A 13,285-nucleotide genomic window follows, 5' to 3' on the forward strand; every position below is an offset into this window, starting at 1 on the left:
AAGACTGTGCCACTGCATATGCTGTCAGTAGTGGCAGGGGTTTGAGATTCACAAAGGTGGATCTGAAGAGGGTTAAAGTGGAATGTGTGGAGGGATGTGAGTGGTACGCATATTGTGGAAAGATGAAGCATGAGCAAAGTTGGTAGCTGAAGAGTTGCAACAACAAGCACAATTGCTCTAGAGAATTAAAGATTGGAATCATGCATGCAAAGTGGCTGAGTAAGGTTTTCTTGAACAAAATTGCTGAGAACCCCAAGATTAAGTTAACCACATTAATGAGGAAAGCATACACAAAGTGGAATGCGGAGTTGACCAAATCTAAGGCCTCCAGGGTCAGACAGTTTGCTCTGGATGAGTTGCAGGGGACATATGTGGAGCAGTACAGAAGATTATATGACTACTGTCACGAGATACTGAGGACCAACCCTGGGTCATCAGTGCATCTGAAAATTCAAAGGCCTCCTGAGTTTGCTTTTGAAAGACCAGTGTCAGGGGTAGATTTAAGACCCAGGTTTGAGAGGATCTATGTGATGTTGGATGCTTGTAGGAGGAGTTTTATGGCTTGTAGGCCAATGATTGGGTTGGACGGGTGTTTTCTGAAAACACCTTATGGAGGTTGGCTCCTGACTGCAATGGGTTGGGACCCAAACGATCAAATCCTGCCAATAGCATATGCTGTAGTGGAAGCTGAAACCAAGGACTCATGGACATGGTTTCTCCAGCACCTATGTGATGACCTGGGAGTTGACAAAATTAGGACCTGCATCTTCATGTCTGACCAACAGAAGGTACATGTGTTTTATTTTGTTTGATACTTAATTACAAGTGTTCTAGTTACCATGTAACAATCTATGCTCATTCTTTTTTTATATTCAAAACAAGGATTGGTGCCAACTTTTGAGGAGCTTCTGCCTGGAGTTGACCATAGATTTTGTGTCATACATCTGTATGCAAATTTCAAGAAGAGATATCCAGGAATCCAGTTGAAGCTAATGATGTGGAATGCTGCCAAGGCAACTTATCTTCAAGAATGGGAAAGGAGGATGAGTGAGATACAAAAGGTGGATCAGAAAGCATACAATTATCTTATGGAGATTCCAACAAAGTACTAGTGTCATCACAGGTTTGAGTGTAGACCTAGGTGTGACGCCTTTAGTTAACAATATGTGTGAAGTTTTTAATTCTGTTCTGGGTGAGGCTAGGGAGAAGCCAATAGTAACTATGCTAGAGGATATCCGGGTTTATATCATGAAACGTTGTGCTGACAACAGGGACAGAATAGTGCCTTACAATAGAGATGTGTTACCCAGAATTAGGATTAAGGTAGAAAAACAGGCCGAACTATCTGGTAATTGGGTGAGTGTGTATGCTGGACGTGATAGGTATGAGGTGGTTAGCATCCAGGGGGTAAGGAAAAGTTTGTGGTTGATCTTAGGCATCATGAGTGCTCATGTAGGAAGTTTCAACTGTCTGGAATTCCTTGTGCACACATGCCATGACATGCATAAGAAAAATGTGTTTCAATGTGGATTCCTATGTTGCTGACTACTACAAAAAGGCTGCATACATCTCTTGCTACCAGCATGTTATCTACCCACTTAATGGGCCAAACCTTTGGGACAGAACTCAGTTCGAGGATGTATTACCTCCAACTTATAGAAAACCCATTGGGAGGCCAAAGAAGAAGAGGGCACGAGGTGTTGATGAGCAGGCTACTAGGACTGGACTATCTCGTGAAGGGCAACAACAAAAGTGCTCTTATTGTTTGTGCTCTGGCCATAACAAAAGGAGTTGTCCAAAGAAGCGCAAAGTCACTCCAAACCCAACTGTAACAACAATGAATCATTATGTGTTTATTCTTTTTCTTACTTGTGTCTTTGGTTGTTTAGGTCATTGAATTATCTCCCTATCTATTTTGTGTCTAGGTTAACAATGTTGCTACTTCTACTTCAAAGGGGAGAAAAAGGCAAGGAGTCAGAAAAAGTTCCAGACTATCTGCCAAGACAGATTCTAGTAAGGCTGCTGATAGTGGAAGTAGGAAGCAAAAGGGCAGCAAGAACAAACCACCCTCACACCCAAAGAGGAAGCAAGCTGTGAGCTCCCAACAATCACAAGCTGCTTCGAAAAGGACCAAAGTGAATCATTCACAGACTGCTTCTGCACCAGCCCCAACAACTCCAAGGGTTCTGCCAAGTCCAGTGAAGAGGGTGACCCAGTCTCAGCTCAGGTTCATGGCCAGGACACCACCAAGAGCATGGAAGAATGTGGAATGACTTTGTTTCACTTGTTACAACTTTTGTATTTTGCCTTTTGTATCAGCCTAAGAACTATGGTTGTTGGTTTCACTATTTTCAATTTGGTTTTGCTGCTGCTACTACCAAAAAACTGTTTAGCATCTATGTTGACTTATATTTCTAGTTCTAAGACATCTACTTAGGAATATATGTATCTTAAGTTGCTGACTATTACCTATCTATGCCATATGGTTGAGGTTAATGCTTTATGTTGGCTCTGTTTCACTGTTTCATTTAATCATTTCTGCTGATAGTTACCTCCCTGTTTGTACCATGAGAATGTAAACTGAACACATAAAAGTGGATAACAACAAATTTTCATTCAAATTCGTTCAATCAACAGGTTACATTACACACCAAAATACAGACAACACATTGCCAACACATTACACTAGCCACTATGTTCTGCAGCCTTAATGCAGAAAGAACCTCCCATTTCTTGTTGATGAAAATTTTTCACACAGTAAAATTATAGCACATGTCCATCCAACCAGACCAACTGCTACTGCCATTCTCAACATCCTCTCAACTGTTGTCACTTTACCCTTCAAGCCTGTGATTCTTCTTTTCAATCGAGCAACTTGTGGCTCTTGCTCCGACTCTGCCCACACAAAGTACCCACACTCTTCTCCAATCTAGGCAAAAACCAAAAGAAAATTCCAATCAGAAAACCAAATAACAGCCATACCCAGATGCAAAGTTTTCTACTTACCCCATAGTTAACACAGCCCCAAAACCTCTGTCCCGGATTTTCTGCCGTTGACGAAGTCGCAAGCACTGGCCTCTCCCCACAGTAACAAGTTGTTCTCCGTCGACGACCTTGGCTGCTGTTTCGACCTGAAGCAAAGCTACTACTCGCCGCCTGGGAGCCCTGCGAAGCCATGGACTCAGCAATCAACTGCAACAGAGACGGCGATGGTGAGAAGGAGAAGCTACACGAGGCGCACGATGAAATTAGGGTTTCATCATCCTTTTAAATTAAATTTTCATTTTTTTTTCCAAATTCTTAGTAACGGTCACCAGGGGGAAAGTTTGCCAGAGTGGACAAAGGCATCCACGTAGGCATCTCCGTTAGTGTTCCGTGAGTGGAATTAACGGTGGGTAGGGGTGGCAAAACGGGTCGAGCCCGTCGGGCTAATCCGTTAAACCCGCTAAAAAAGGTGGGTCGGGCTAGGATTTGGAGCCCGCCAAATTAAAAAACCCCGCCAAACCCGCACCGCCAAATTGGCGGGTTTTGGCGGGGCGGGGCGGGCTGGTCCGCCGGGCCGAAAATTTTTATTTTTTATTTTTTTATTAAATAAAAGAGTGATTACTATTATAAAATTAATAATTATAGAATTTTTAAACACTTTTTTTATTTTTTGTTTTTATTCTTCTTTTAGTTATTAACTTTATTTATTTTATTTTATAATTTTGTATATATGCTCAAATTATGTGACTTATTTTTTAAAATAAAGATGATTCTATTGACAAATATTATTTTGAACAATTTTATTGAAGTTAAAAATAAAAAAAATAGTAAAAAAATTATATTATAATTTGACTATTTTTTATTTGTATTTGATTTTTTAATTATTATTTTTGGTTAATTTTAATAAATTTTATTTTTTAAAAAAAAAGAAGCGGGCTAACCCGCCAACCCGCCAATCCGCCATAAAGTGGAGCGGGCTAGCATTTTGAACCCATTTTAGTTGGCGGGGCGGGCCGGTCCGCCCTGTTTATGGGGGCGGGCCTAGGCGGGGCGGGGCGGGGTAGGCCAGCCCGCTTTGCCACCCCTAACGGTGGGGTAACATTGTATCAATTTTGGAACGTTAGGGACAAAAATAGGACGAATGAAATGTTAGGGACAATTTTAGGATTTACCCCAAACGTTGGGGACAAAAAAACACTTTACTCTAAATATATTTACTAATAGAGGCGGAGCTAGATGAAATATTAGAGAGCGGCCAAAAATATTTATATAATAAAATAAGACTAAAATAAAATTTGAAGGGAGGCTAAACTGAAATTTACATAAATTTATACGTAAAAAATTAAAATTAGAGGGCATTGCCCCCTTTTTCTCTATGTAGCTCTGTTCCTATTTACTAATCTCAGTAATGTCACATTTATTAACTAAATAAAGAAATACATTTCTAACAATTCTATATAGAAAAAGTATAGGTAGACAATGAAAATTCTAAACATTGTGAACAATGGATGTTCATTTCATTAGGTGTGCGGATAATTATTCTAATATTAAAATTTATGTGGGTATCTTGGAAGTGTAATGTATTTTTATTTTAGTGGTGGTTGTTCATGTTGTTCAAAAAAATCATTGTTACCTAGTGTTCTTGTCTGATTACTTGGACGTGACCTCGGCTAGGGGAGCCGCCACCGAGCTTTAGCTTTCAATGCCGAGCTATAAGCTGGGATGATCCGAGCTCTTCGTCCAGAGAGATATATGGTCACGGAGAGTATGAACAAAGGGGGAGTGTACCTGCAAAAGGTACTTCGATGCTTAAGTTAGTACTGAGAATTCAGTGTGTCATTTGAAGATAAAATATCATACCTTTATAGGTGAGATAAATAGGTCGGTTACGTTTCTATTGATCATCTGAATTGAAGAGCAATTAATAGGTTTTAATAAGTGATAATGTCTATTTGGATGTTTTTATTCCAGGATGTAGTCCGTTGGGTCTGATTGTAACATATAACGCCGAGTTATAACGTAAAGTGCCGAGTTATGGTGCATAATGCCGAGTTATTGTATATAATGCCAAATTATGACATCGAATTTGTAACGGCCGTATCATAGCTCAAAGCTTAGCGTGGCTATATTTTGATAAAGCAGGTTGAGCTTTTTTAGTTATAACTCGGCGATTTGAGTTATAGGTATGGAACCCCCAGATCAACTTACTTTATTAAAATAATGAATAATTTGAATTTCAGACGTGATTTGAAGTTAACGTGTATTGGAAAGTGTAGTAGTCTTGTCATTGATTGTGCCTTTAATTTTTCGAATGAAAATTTGAACCGTTGATTTAATAGATGCAACGGTTAGATTTTTCATGGAACTGAATAGTTAATTTGAATAGTTGCTGAGACGATTTTGATAAAAGTGAATTGGTTGGGCAAGAATATTGAGTTAGTTCACTGTTGTTTGGTGATTTGATTGAGTTTGATTGCGCATGTGTAAACAATGCGACTTTGAATTGAAGAGTTGTTGTGAATGGATAAGTGTTTGTACTTGTATGATATGTGATTGAGTTTGTTGACTGTTGATAGTCATAGTTCGGAATTGAAGATTGAGGTTGATTACATAAACGATGCGACTTTGAATTGAAAAATTATCGCGAATGGATAATTGATTGAAGATTGTGTTTGATTGCACATGTGTAAACGATGCGACTTTGAATTGAAGAATTATCGCGAATGGATAATTGATTGAAGATCGTTGATATAGATATGATGATAGTTGATATAGATTTGACAATGACTGATAATGATTGATATAGAAACGATAATGATTGATATAAATCTGAAAATAGAGATAATAGATATAGATTTGAAAATAGAAAAACAGATATAGGTCGGTGAATAGAGATAACAGATATAGGTCGGCAAATTGAGATGATAGATATAGATCGGCAAATAGAGATAACAGATGTAGATCGACAAATAGAGATAACAGATATAGATCTGCAAATAGAGATGATAGATATGGATCGGAAAATAGATATAACAGATATACATTGGCAAATAGAGATAACAGATATAAATCGGCAAATAGAGATGACAGATATAGATCGACAAATAGATATAACAGATGTAGATCGAAAAATCATACATAAATCGGCAAATAGAGATATCAGATATAAATTCGCAACTAGAGATAACTGATAAAGATCGACAAATAGAGATAATAGATATAAATCGGAAACTAGAGATGATAGATATGGATCGGCAAATAGATATAACAGACGTAGATCGGAAAATCAGATATAGATCGACAAATAGAAATATGAGATATAAATTGGCAAATAGAGATATAAGATATAAACTGGCAACTAGAGATAACTGATAAAGATCGGCAAATAGAGATAACAGATATAAATCGGAATGTAGAGATGACAGATATAGATCAGAAAATCAGATAACAGATATAGATCGGCAAATAGGGATAACATATAAATCGAAAAATAGGGATGACATATAGATAAGAAAAATAGAGATAATAGATATAGATCGGCAAATAGATATATCAGATATAAATTGAAAAATAGAAATGACAGATATAGATTGGAAAAATAGAGATAACAGATATAAGTTGAAAAATAGAGATGACATATATAGATCAGAAAAACAGATATAGATCGGCAAATAGATATACCAGGTATGATTTGAAAAATAAAGATGACAAATATTGATTGGAAAAACAGATATAGATCGGCAAATAAATATACCAGAGATGATTTGAAAAATAGAGATGACAGATATAGATGGGAAAAACAGATATAGATCGACAAATAGATATAACAGATGTAAATTGAAAAATCGAGATGACAGATATAGATAAAAAAAATAGATATAGATTGGCATAGGGATGGCAAAAATCCCCAGCGAGGCGGGTATCCGCGGGGATTTACCCGTCAAGGGGCGGATACGGGGAAGATTTTTCACCCGCGGGGACGGGGGACGGGGCCCCGTATAATAAACGGGGCGGGGGGGATAGGGTCCCCACCCCATGGATACCCGTTTAATCCCTGTATGTGTAAAAAGACTATAATATCCTAGCCGCACACCATTCACAAACTCAAATCTGAAGTCCCTCAACCTCAAACCTCCCTCCTGGCCCCTGTCCTCTCAGACACGTGAACGGCGGCTGAACGGCACGGTCTCACCATCACCACCGCCAATCGCTACCTCCTAACCCCTTAGTCCTTCACCGCTACTTCCCACACCTCAGTCCCTCACCGCCACCTCTCAGTCTCTCACGCAGTCAAGTCACCCGTCACCGTCACGCACACCGCAACAGCCAACAGGGAGTCCGTCATTTTTGCCATCGTCGCGTCTTCCGTTGTCGCAAGCTCGTCGGTCATCGCGGCTTCGCAGTTCGTCGCCTCTTCACAGGTCGTCGTGCCTTCGTCGGTCATCGCCTCTTCGCCAGCCGTTGCCTCTTCTCCTCGGGTAAGTCACAGAACTCTGATTTTTATTGTTTATTTTGATTTTGAAACATTTGTTTGCTTCTGATAATGAAATTTTCTTGTTTATTTGATGTTGAAGCATTTGTGTTTATGATTATGATGATTTTGATTATGAAATTTTTATTCTGATTTTGAAGCATTGTGTTTATGATTATGCAGATTCTGTTTATGAAATTTTTTTTATTATTTTGATTTTGAAGAATTTGTGTTTATGATTATGCAGGGGCTGATTCTGATTATGAAAGTTTTATTCTGATTTTGAAGCATTGTGTTTAAGATTATGTAGATTATGTTTATGAAATTTTTTTTTTATTATTTTGATTTTGAAGAATTTGTGTTTATGATTATGCTGGGGCTGATTCTGATTATGAAAGTTTTATTCTGATTTTGAAGCATTGTGTTTATGATGATGCAGATTCTGTTTATGAAATTTTTCTTGATTATTTTGATTTTGAAGTCTTTGTGTTTATAATTATGTTGATTCTGATTGTGAAATTTTTATTTTGATTTTGAAGCATTTATGTTTATGATTATACTAATTCTGATTATGAAATCTTCCTAGTTTATTTTGATTCTATTTTCTTTGTTTTATTTAGATTTTGAAGCATTTGTTGAGTTATTATATGATTTTAATTTAAATTGTTTTCTTTTTTATGTAGGATTCAAGTAAATCGAAATCTACCATCACTATGGATGAACGAAGGATTTAGAATTATGTTTTTACAATGTGATGAATTTTGTTTGGTTGTTTATAGATATTTTTAGTTGTTTATTGAATATTTGGTTGTTTTATGGATATGTTTAGATGTTTATGTTTGTTGGTTATTGCTATTTAAGTCTTTAAAGACAATAGAAGATATGTTTGTAATGACATTGAGGATTATTTTTGTTTTTTTTTTAATTTTTTCTATTTTTTGTATTTTCCATTTTTTATTATTTTTTATAAAAATCCGCGGATATCCGCGGAGACCCAGGTCCCCGGCGGATATGGAGTCCCCGCTACCCGTCGCGGGGACGGGGCGGGGACGGAGTCCGTCATTTTTGCCATCGTCGCGTCTTCCGTTGTCGCAAGCTCGTCGGTCATCGCGGCTTCGCAGTTCGTCGCCTCTTCACAGGTCGTCGTGCCTTCGTCGGTCATCGCCTCTTCGCCAGCCGTTGCCTCTTCTCCTCGGGTAAGTCACAGAACTCTGATTTTTATTGTTTATTTTGATTTTGAAACATTTGTTTGCTTCTGATAATGAAATTTTCTTGTTTATTTGATGTTGAAGCATTTGTGTTTATGATTATGATGATTTTGATTATGAAATTTTTATTCTGATTTTGAAGCATTGTGTTTATGATTATGCAGATTCTGTTTATGAAATTTTTTTATTATTTTGATTTTGAAGAATTTGTGTTTATGATTATGCAGGGGCTGATTCTGATTATGAAAGTTTTATTCTGATTTTGAAGCATTGTGTTTAAGATTATGTAGATTATGTTTATGAAATTTTTTTTTTATTATTTTGATTTTGAAGAATTTGTGTTTATGATTATGCTGGGGCTGATTCTGATTATGAAAGTTTTATTCTGATTTTGAAGCATTGTGTTTATGATGATGCAGATTCTGTTTATGAGATTTTTCATGATTATTTTGATTTTGAAGTCTTTGTGTTTATAATTATGTTGATTCTGATTGTGAAATTTTTATTTTGATTTTGAAGCATTTATGTTTATGATTATGCTAATTCTGATTATGAAATCTTCCTAGTTTATTTTGATTCTATTTTCTTTGTTTTATTTAGATTTTGAAGCATTTGTTGAGTTATTATATGATTTTAATTTAAATTGTTTTCTTTTTTATGTAGGATTCAAGTAAATCGAAATCTACCATCACTATGGATGAACGAAGGATTTAGAATTATGTTTTTACAATGTGATGAATTTTGTTTGGTTGTTTATAGATATTTTTGGGGACATGTCCCCGCCCCCATGGAGACCCGTTGCCATCCCTAGATTGGCAAATAAATATACCAGAGATGATTCGAAAAATAGAGATGATAGATATTTGATCGGAAAAATAGATATAGATCAGTAAATAAATATACCAAAGATGATTTGAAAAATAGAGATGACGAATATAGATGGGAAAAACAGATATAGATCGGCGAATAGATATACCAGAGTTGAATTGAAAAATAGAGATGACAGATATAGATCGGAAAAACATATATAGATTGGCAAATATGGATAACAGATATAAATTGGAAAAATAGAGATGATTGATATAAATCAGAAAATAGATATAGCAGATATAAATTGGAAAATAGAGATAACAGATATAAATAAAAAAATAGAGATGATTGATATAAATCGGAAAATAGATATAGATCGGCCAATAGAGATGACTGATATAAATTGGCAAATAGAGATGATTGATATAAATTGGAAAATAGAGATGACAGATATAGATCAGAAAAACAAATATAAATCGGCAAATAGATATAACAGATATAGATTGGCAAATAGGGATAACAGATATAAACCTGAATATAGAGATGATTGATATAAATTGGCAAATAGAGATGACTGATATAAATCGAAAAATAGAGATGATTGATATAAATCGGAAAATAGATATAGATCGGCCAATAGAGATGACTGATATAAATTGGCAAATAGAGATGATTGATATAAATCGAAAAATAGAGATGATTGATATAAATTGGAAAATAGAGATGACAGATATAGATCAGAAAAATAGATATAGATTGGCAAATAGATATAACAGATATAGATTGGCAAATAGAGATAACAGATATAAATCGGAAAATAGAGATGATTGATATAAATCGAAAAATAGAGATGATTGATATAAATTGGAAAATAGAGATGACAGATATAGATCAGAAAAACAGATATAGATCGGCAAATGGATATAATAGATATAGATTGGCAAATAGGGATAACAGATATAAATCAAAAAATAGAGATGATTGATATAAATCGAAAAATAGAGATGATTGATATAAATTAGAAAATAGATATAGATCGACCTTTTTCGGGTCTTAATGATTTACTATATGACCTTTATTTACAAATGTGCAGGTAAGTTTGAAGCCATTGGAAGGAAATGGGGTCTATTGAAAGAATGGTGTTTATTTCGAGGCCCCACGGTGGACGCCAATTGTTCTTGTCTGATTACCTAGACGTGACCTCGGCTAGGGGAGCCGCCGCCGAGCTTTAGCCTTCAATGCCGATCTATAAGCTGGGATGATCCGAGCTCTTCATCCAGAGAGATATATGGTCACGGAGAGTATGAACAAAGGGAGAGTGTACCTGCAAAAGGCACTCCGATACTTAAGTTAGTACTGAGAATTCAGTGTGTCATTTGAAGATAAAATATCATACCTTTATAGGTGAGATAAATAGGTCGATTACGTTTCTATTGATCATCTGAATTGAAGAGCAATTAATAGGTTAAATAAATGATAATGTCTATTCGGATGTTTTTATTCCAGGATGTAGTCCGTTGAGTCTGATTGTAACATATAACGCCAGAGTTATAACATAAAGTGCCGAGTTATGGTGCATAATACCGAGTTATTGTATATAATGCCGAATTATGACATTGGATTTGTAACGGCCGTATCACCTAGCATTGCCCAATATATATATATATAACAATATTAATCTCTAATATTATTACTATTATTTTTACTAAATTAAAAAATTTAATAATAATAAATTAATAACTTACATAATTAAGATAATTGAGATAATTAATAATATGAAACTTAAGACAATCAACTTCTTTTGTTTTAGGTCTTTTAGACATTATTAATTTTTTGATTTGCTGCAGGAGATTGATGAACACCAAGAACATAATGAAGAACTTGAAGAAGAGAGAGGAGAATTGTATTGTGTGGGTGGAGTTTCGTAGTAAAAAGGATTAGAGAGAGAGAGAGAGAAAGGTGTGGTGAGAGAAATATATCATGGGTGAAATGAGGGTATGTGAAAGTTGGTAAGTAAATCGAACAATCTGATTTGTATATTTCAATCAGACCGTCTGATTACTTCTCTTTAAATTGGACTCTTCATTTTTTCAATTCTAGCATCACAACGACATCAAATACCATGCTCTCCAATAACGCCGCAATAAACCAATTTCACTCTCATTTCAAAATAAAAAAATGGTATGGATGATCTGAATATCCCATCAAATCGATCGGACCCGAACTAATTGATTTAGTTAATTGAGTAGTATAATCGGATAAATTTTGATTGGATCCGTCTTTAATTTATTTGGCTGAACAAATGACCATTTGTACCAATGATAGATGCTGTCCGTGTGACAAAAGGTCCTGGTTTGGATATGAGCTTGGTTCGTGGGTTTCCGAACCTACATGGCACTCCCACCCCCCCCCCCCAAATCTGAGCCAACCATTCACCATCATCATCTTCATCTTCTTCACCATCACCATCACCATAACCTCCATAACCTCCATCACCATCACCTCAGCACCGCCAGCCACCTCCCTTCACCACAACCTCCTGCGACAACCTACACCACTGCGCCCCTTTCTCTTCTTCTTCCCCTCTTCTCACTTCCGCTGAGCCCAGAAACCACAGCGCCAGCTCCTCCTCTCCACCAAAGCCCAGAGCGGCGGCGGCCACCTTCTCCATTCCTGGGTCTCCTCTCATCTGCCACCAAACAGCCGCGACACCCAACCTTCTCCGCAGTGTCCTTACGGCGTTCCAACCCGTCACCACTCCCCTGTCCGAACCCTAGCTCCGCTTCATCCAACGAAGACACAGATGAAGGCAAAGATGAACGTGACAAGCACGTGCTGGTTCCCAGGAAGCCTCAACTGCAAATGGTTTCCAAACCCTCGTCTTCTTCATCTGAAGTCGAATCGGATTCGGAGCCCGAGCCTGAGTCTCAATTGGAAAACGCTAAACCCTCTTCAAAGTTGAAGTCTCAACCTTCGTCTGCTGTCAGCAAGCCAAATCCGGATCAAAGCGCGCAGCCAAGAACAGTATCGACAACTCGAACTAACCAAAGCGTGGGAAGAAGGCACGGGATGATGACGCCGCCAGCTCCGATGAAGAGGATCCAAATAAATCACGTGACGAGTCCAAATCCATCTTTCAGAAGGTTTTCAGTGAGAAAGATGAGAAGGCTGGGAAGAGTACCCCAAAGAAGGCACTAGTGCCTTTGGATTCAAGTGAAGGTAAAAGGATGAGTGAATTGTGTGGGACTGGTTTAGCTTTAACTTCAATGTTGAGGTACGATGGGACTTTTGGTGAGCCTTACGGTGAAGGTTATATTAGAAAGGGAATATAGTTGCTTGGAGTCTCAGAGAGGGAAGAGATTGAGGCTAGGTGGAGGAAGTTTGAAGATGCTGAAAAAAAATTGTATGCGGAGAGGGGAAGAAGAAGAGAAAGGGGCGTGGCGGTGTGGGTTGTCGCCGGAGGTTATGGTGAAGGGAGGTGGCTGTGGCGGTGCTGAGGTGATGGTGATGGAGGTTATGGAGGTTATGGTGATGGTGATGGTGAAAAAGATGAAGATGATAATGGTGAATGGTTGGCTCAGATTGGGGGGAGGGTTTGGGAGTGCCACGTAGGTTCGGAAAGGCACGAACCAAGCTCAGATCCAAGGCGGGACACTTTTGTCACACGGACAGCATCTCTCATGGGTACAAGGTTAGTTTCGAGCTATCATGGGTACAAATGTCAGCGTTTTCATCTCTCATGGATACAAATGGTCATTTATTCTTATTTAGCTATTGAATTCAGTTTGCAAAAATCGAACTGAACTGATTA

General features: G+C 37.3%; 3 protein-coding genes across 3 annotated transcripts in view; all 3 read left to right on the plus strand.

The window, feature by feature from the left end:
• LOC107626811 lies at nt 201-2,273 on the plus strand. Its single transcript, XM_016329708.2, has 5 exons — nt 201-788; nt 963-1,105; nt 1,203-1,356; nt 1,457-1,828; nt 1,926-2,273. The coding sequence occupies exons 1-5, from the start codon at nt 201-203 to the stop codon at nt 2,271-2,273; spliced, it is 1,605 nt and encodes a 534-aa protein (XP_016185194.2).
• Nucleotides 11,866-12,806, plus strand: LOC107626812 (protein hunchback-like). Its single transcript, XM_016329709.1, has 2 exons — nt 11,866-12,498; nt 12,615-12,806. Exons 1-2 carry the CDS (start codon nt 11,866-11,868, stop codon nt 12,804-12,806), a joined length of 825 nt encoding a protein of 274 aa, XP_016185195.1.
• The window catches only part of LOC107626814 (protein FAR1-RELATED SEQUENCE 5-like), a 6,090-nt gene continuing 5,684 nt past the window's right edge, over nt 12,880-13,285 (plus strand). Inside the window, exon 1 of the mRNA XM_016329710.1 lies at nt 12,880-13,082. Coding sequence (XP_016185196.1) covers nt 12,880-13,082 — 203 coding nt within the window. The remainder of the gene's footprint in view (nt 13,083-13,285) is intronic.

The sequence above is a fragment of the Arachis ipaensis genome, chromosome B02 (genome assembly GCF_000816755.2).
Source record: "Arachis ipaensis cultivar K30076 chromosome B02, Araip1.1, whole genome shotgun sequence".
In the NCBI taxonomy this organism is placed as follows: Eukaryota; Viridiplantae; Streptophyta; class Magnoliopsida; order Fabales; family Fabaceae; genus Arachis; species Arachis ipaensis.

What these genes read in the sequence shown, in the direction of transcription:
- LOC107626811 (XM_016329708.2), top strand. Translation starts at nt 201, where the DNA reads ATGCATGCAAAGTGGCTGAGTAAGGTTTTCTTGAACAAAATTGCTGAG. An exon ending in CTTATGGAGATTCCAACAAA is followed by an intron (nt 1,106 to 1,202) that starts GTACTAGTGTCA and finishes GGGTGAGGCTAG; the next exon opens with GGAGAAGCCAATAGTAACTA. An exon ending in CCGAACTATCTGGTAATTGG is followed by an intron (nt 1,357 to 1,456) that starts GTGAGTGTGTAT and finishes GTGCTCATGTAG; the next exon opens with GAAGTTTCAACTGTCTGGAA.
- LOC107626812 (XM_016329709.1), top strand. Translation starts at nt 11,866, where the DNA reads ATGGCACTCCCACCCCCCCCCCCCAAATCTGAGCCAACCATTCACCAT. An exon ending in AAAGCGCGCAGCCAAGAACA is followed by an intron (nt 12,499 to 12,614) that starts GTATCGACAACT and finishes TCCATCTTTCAG; the next exon opens with AAGGTTTTCAGTGAGAAAGA.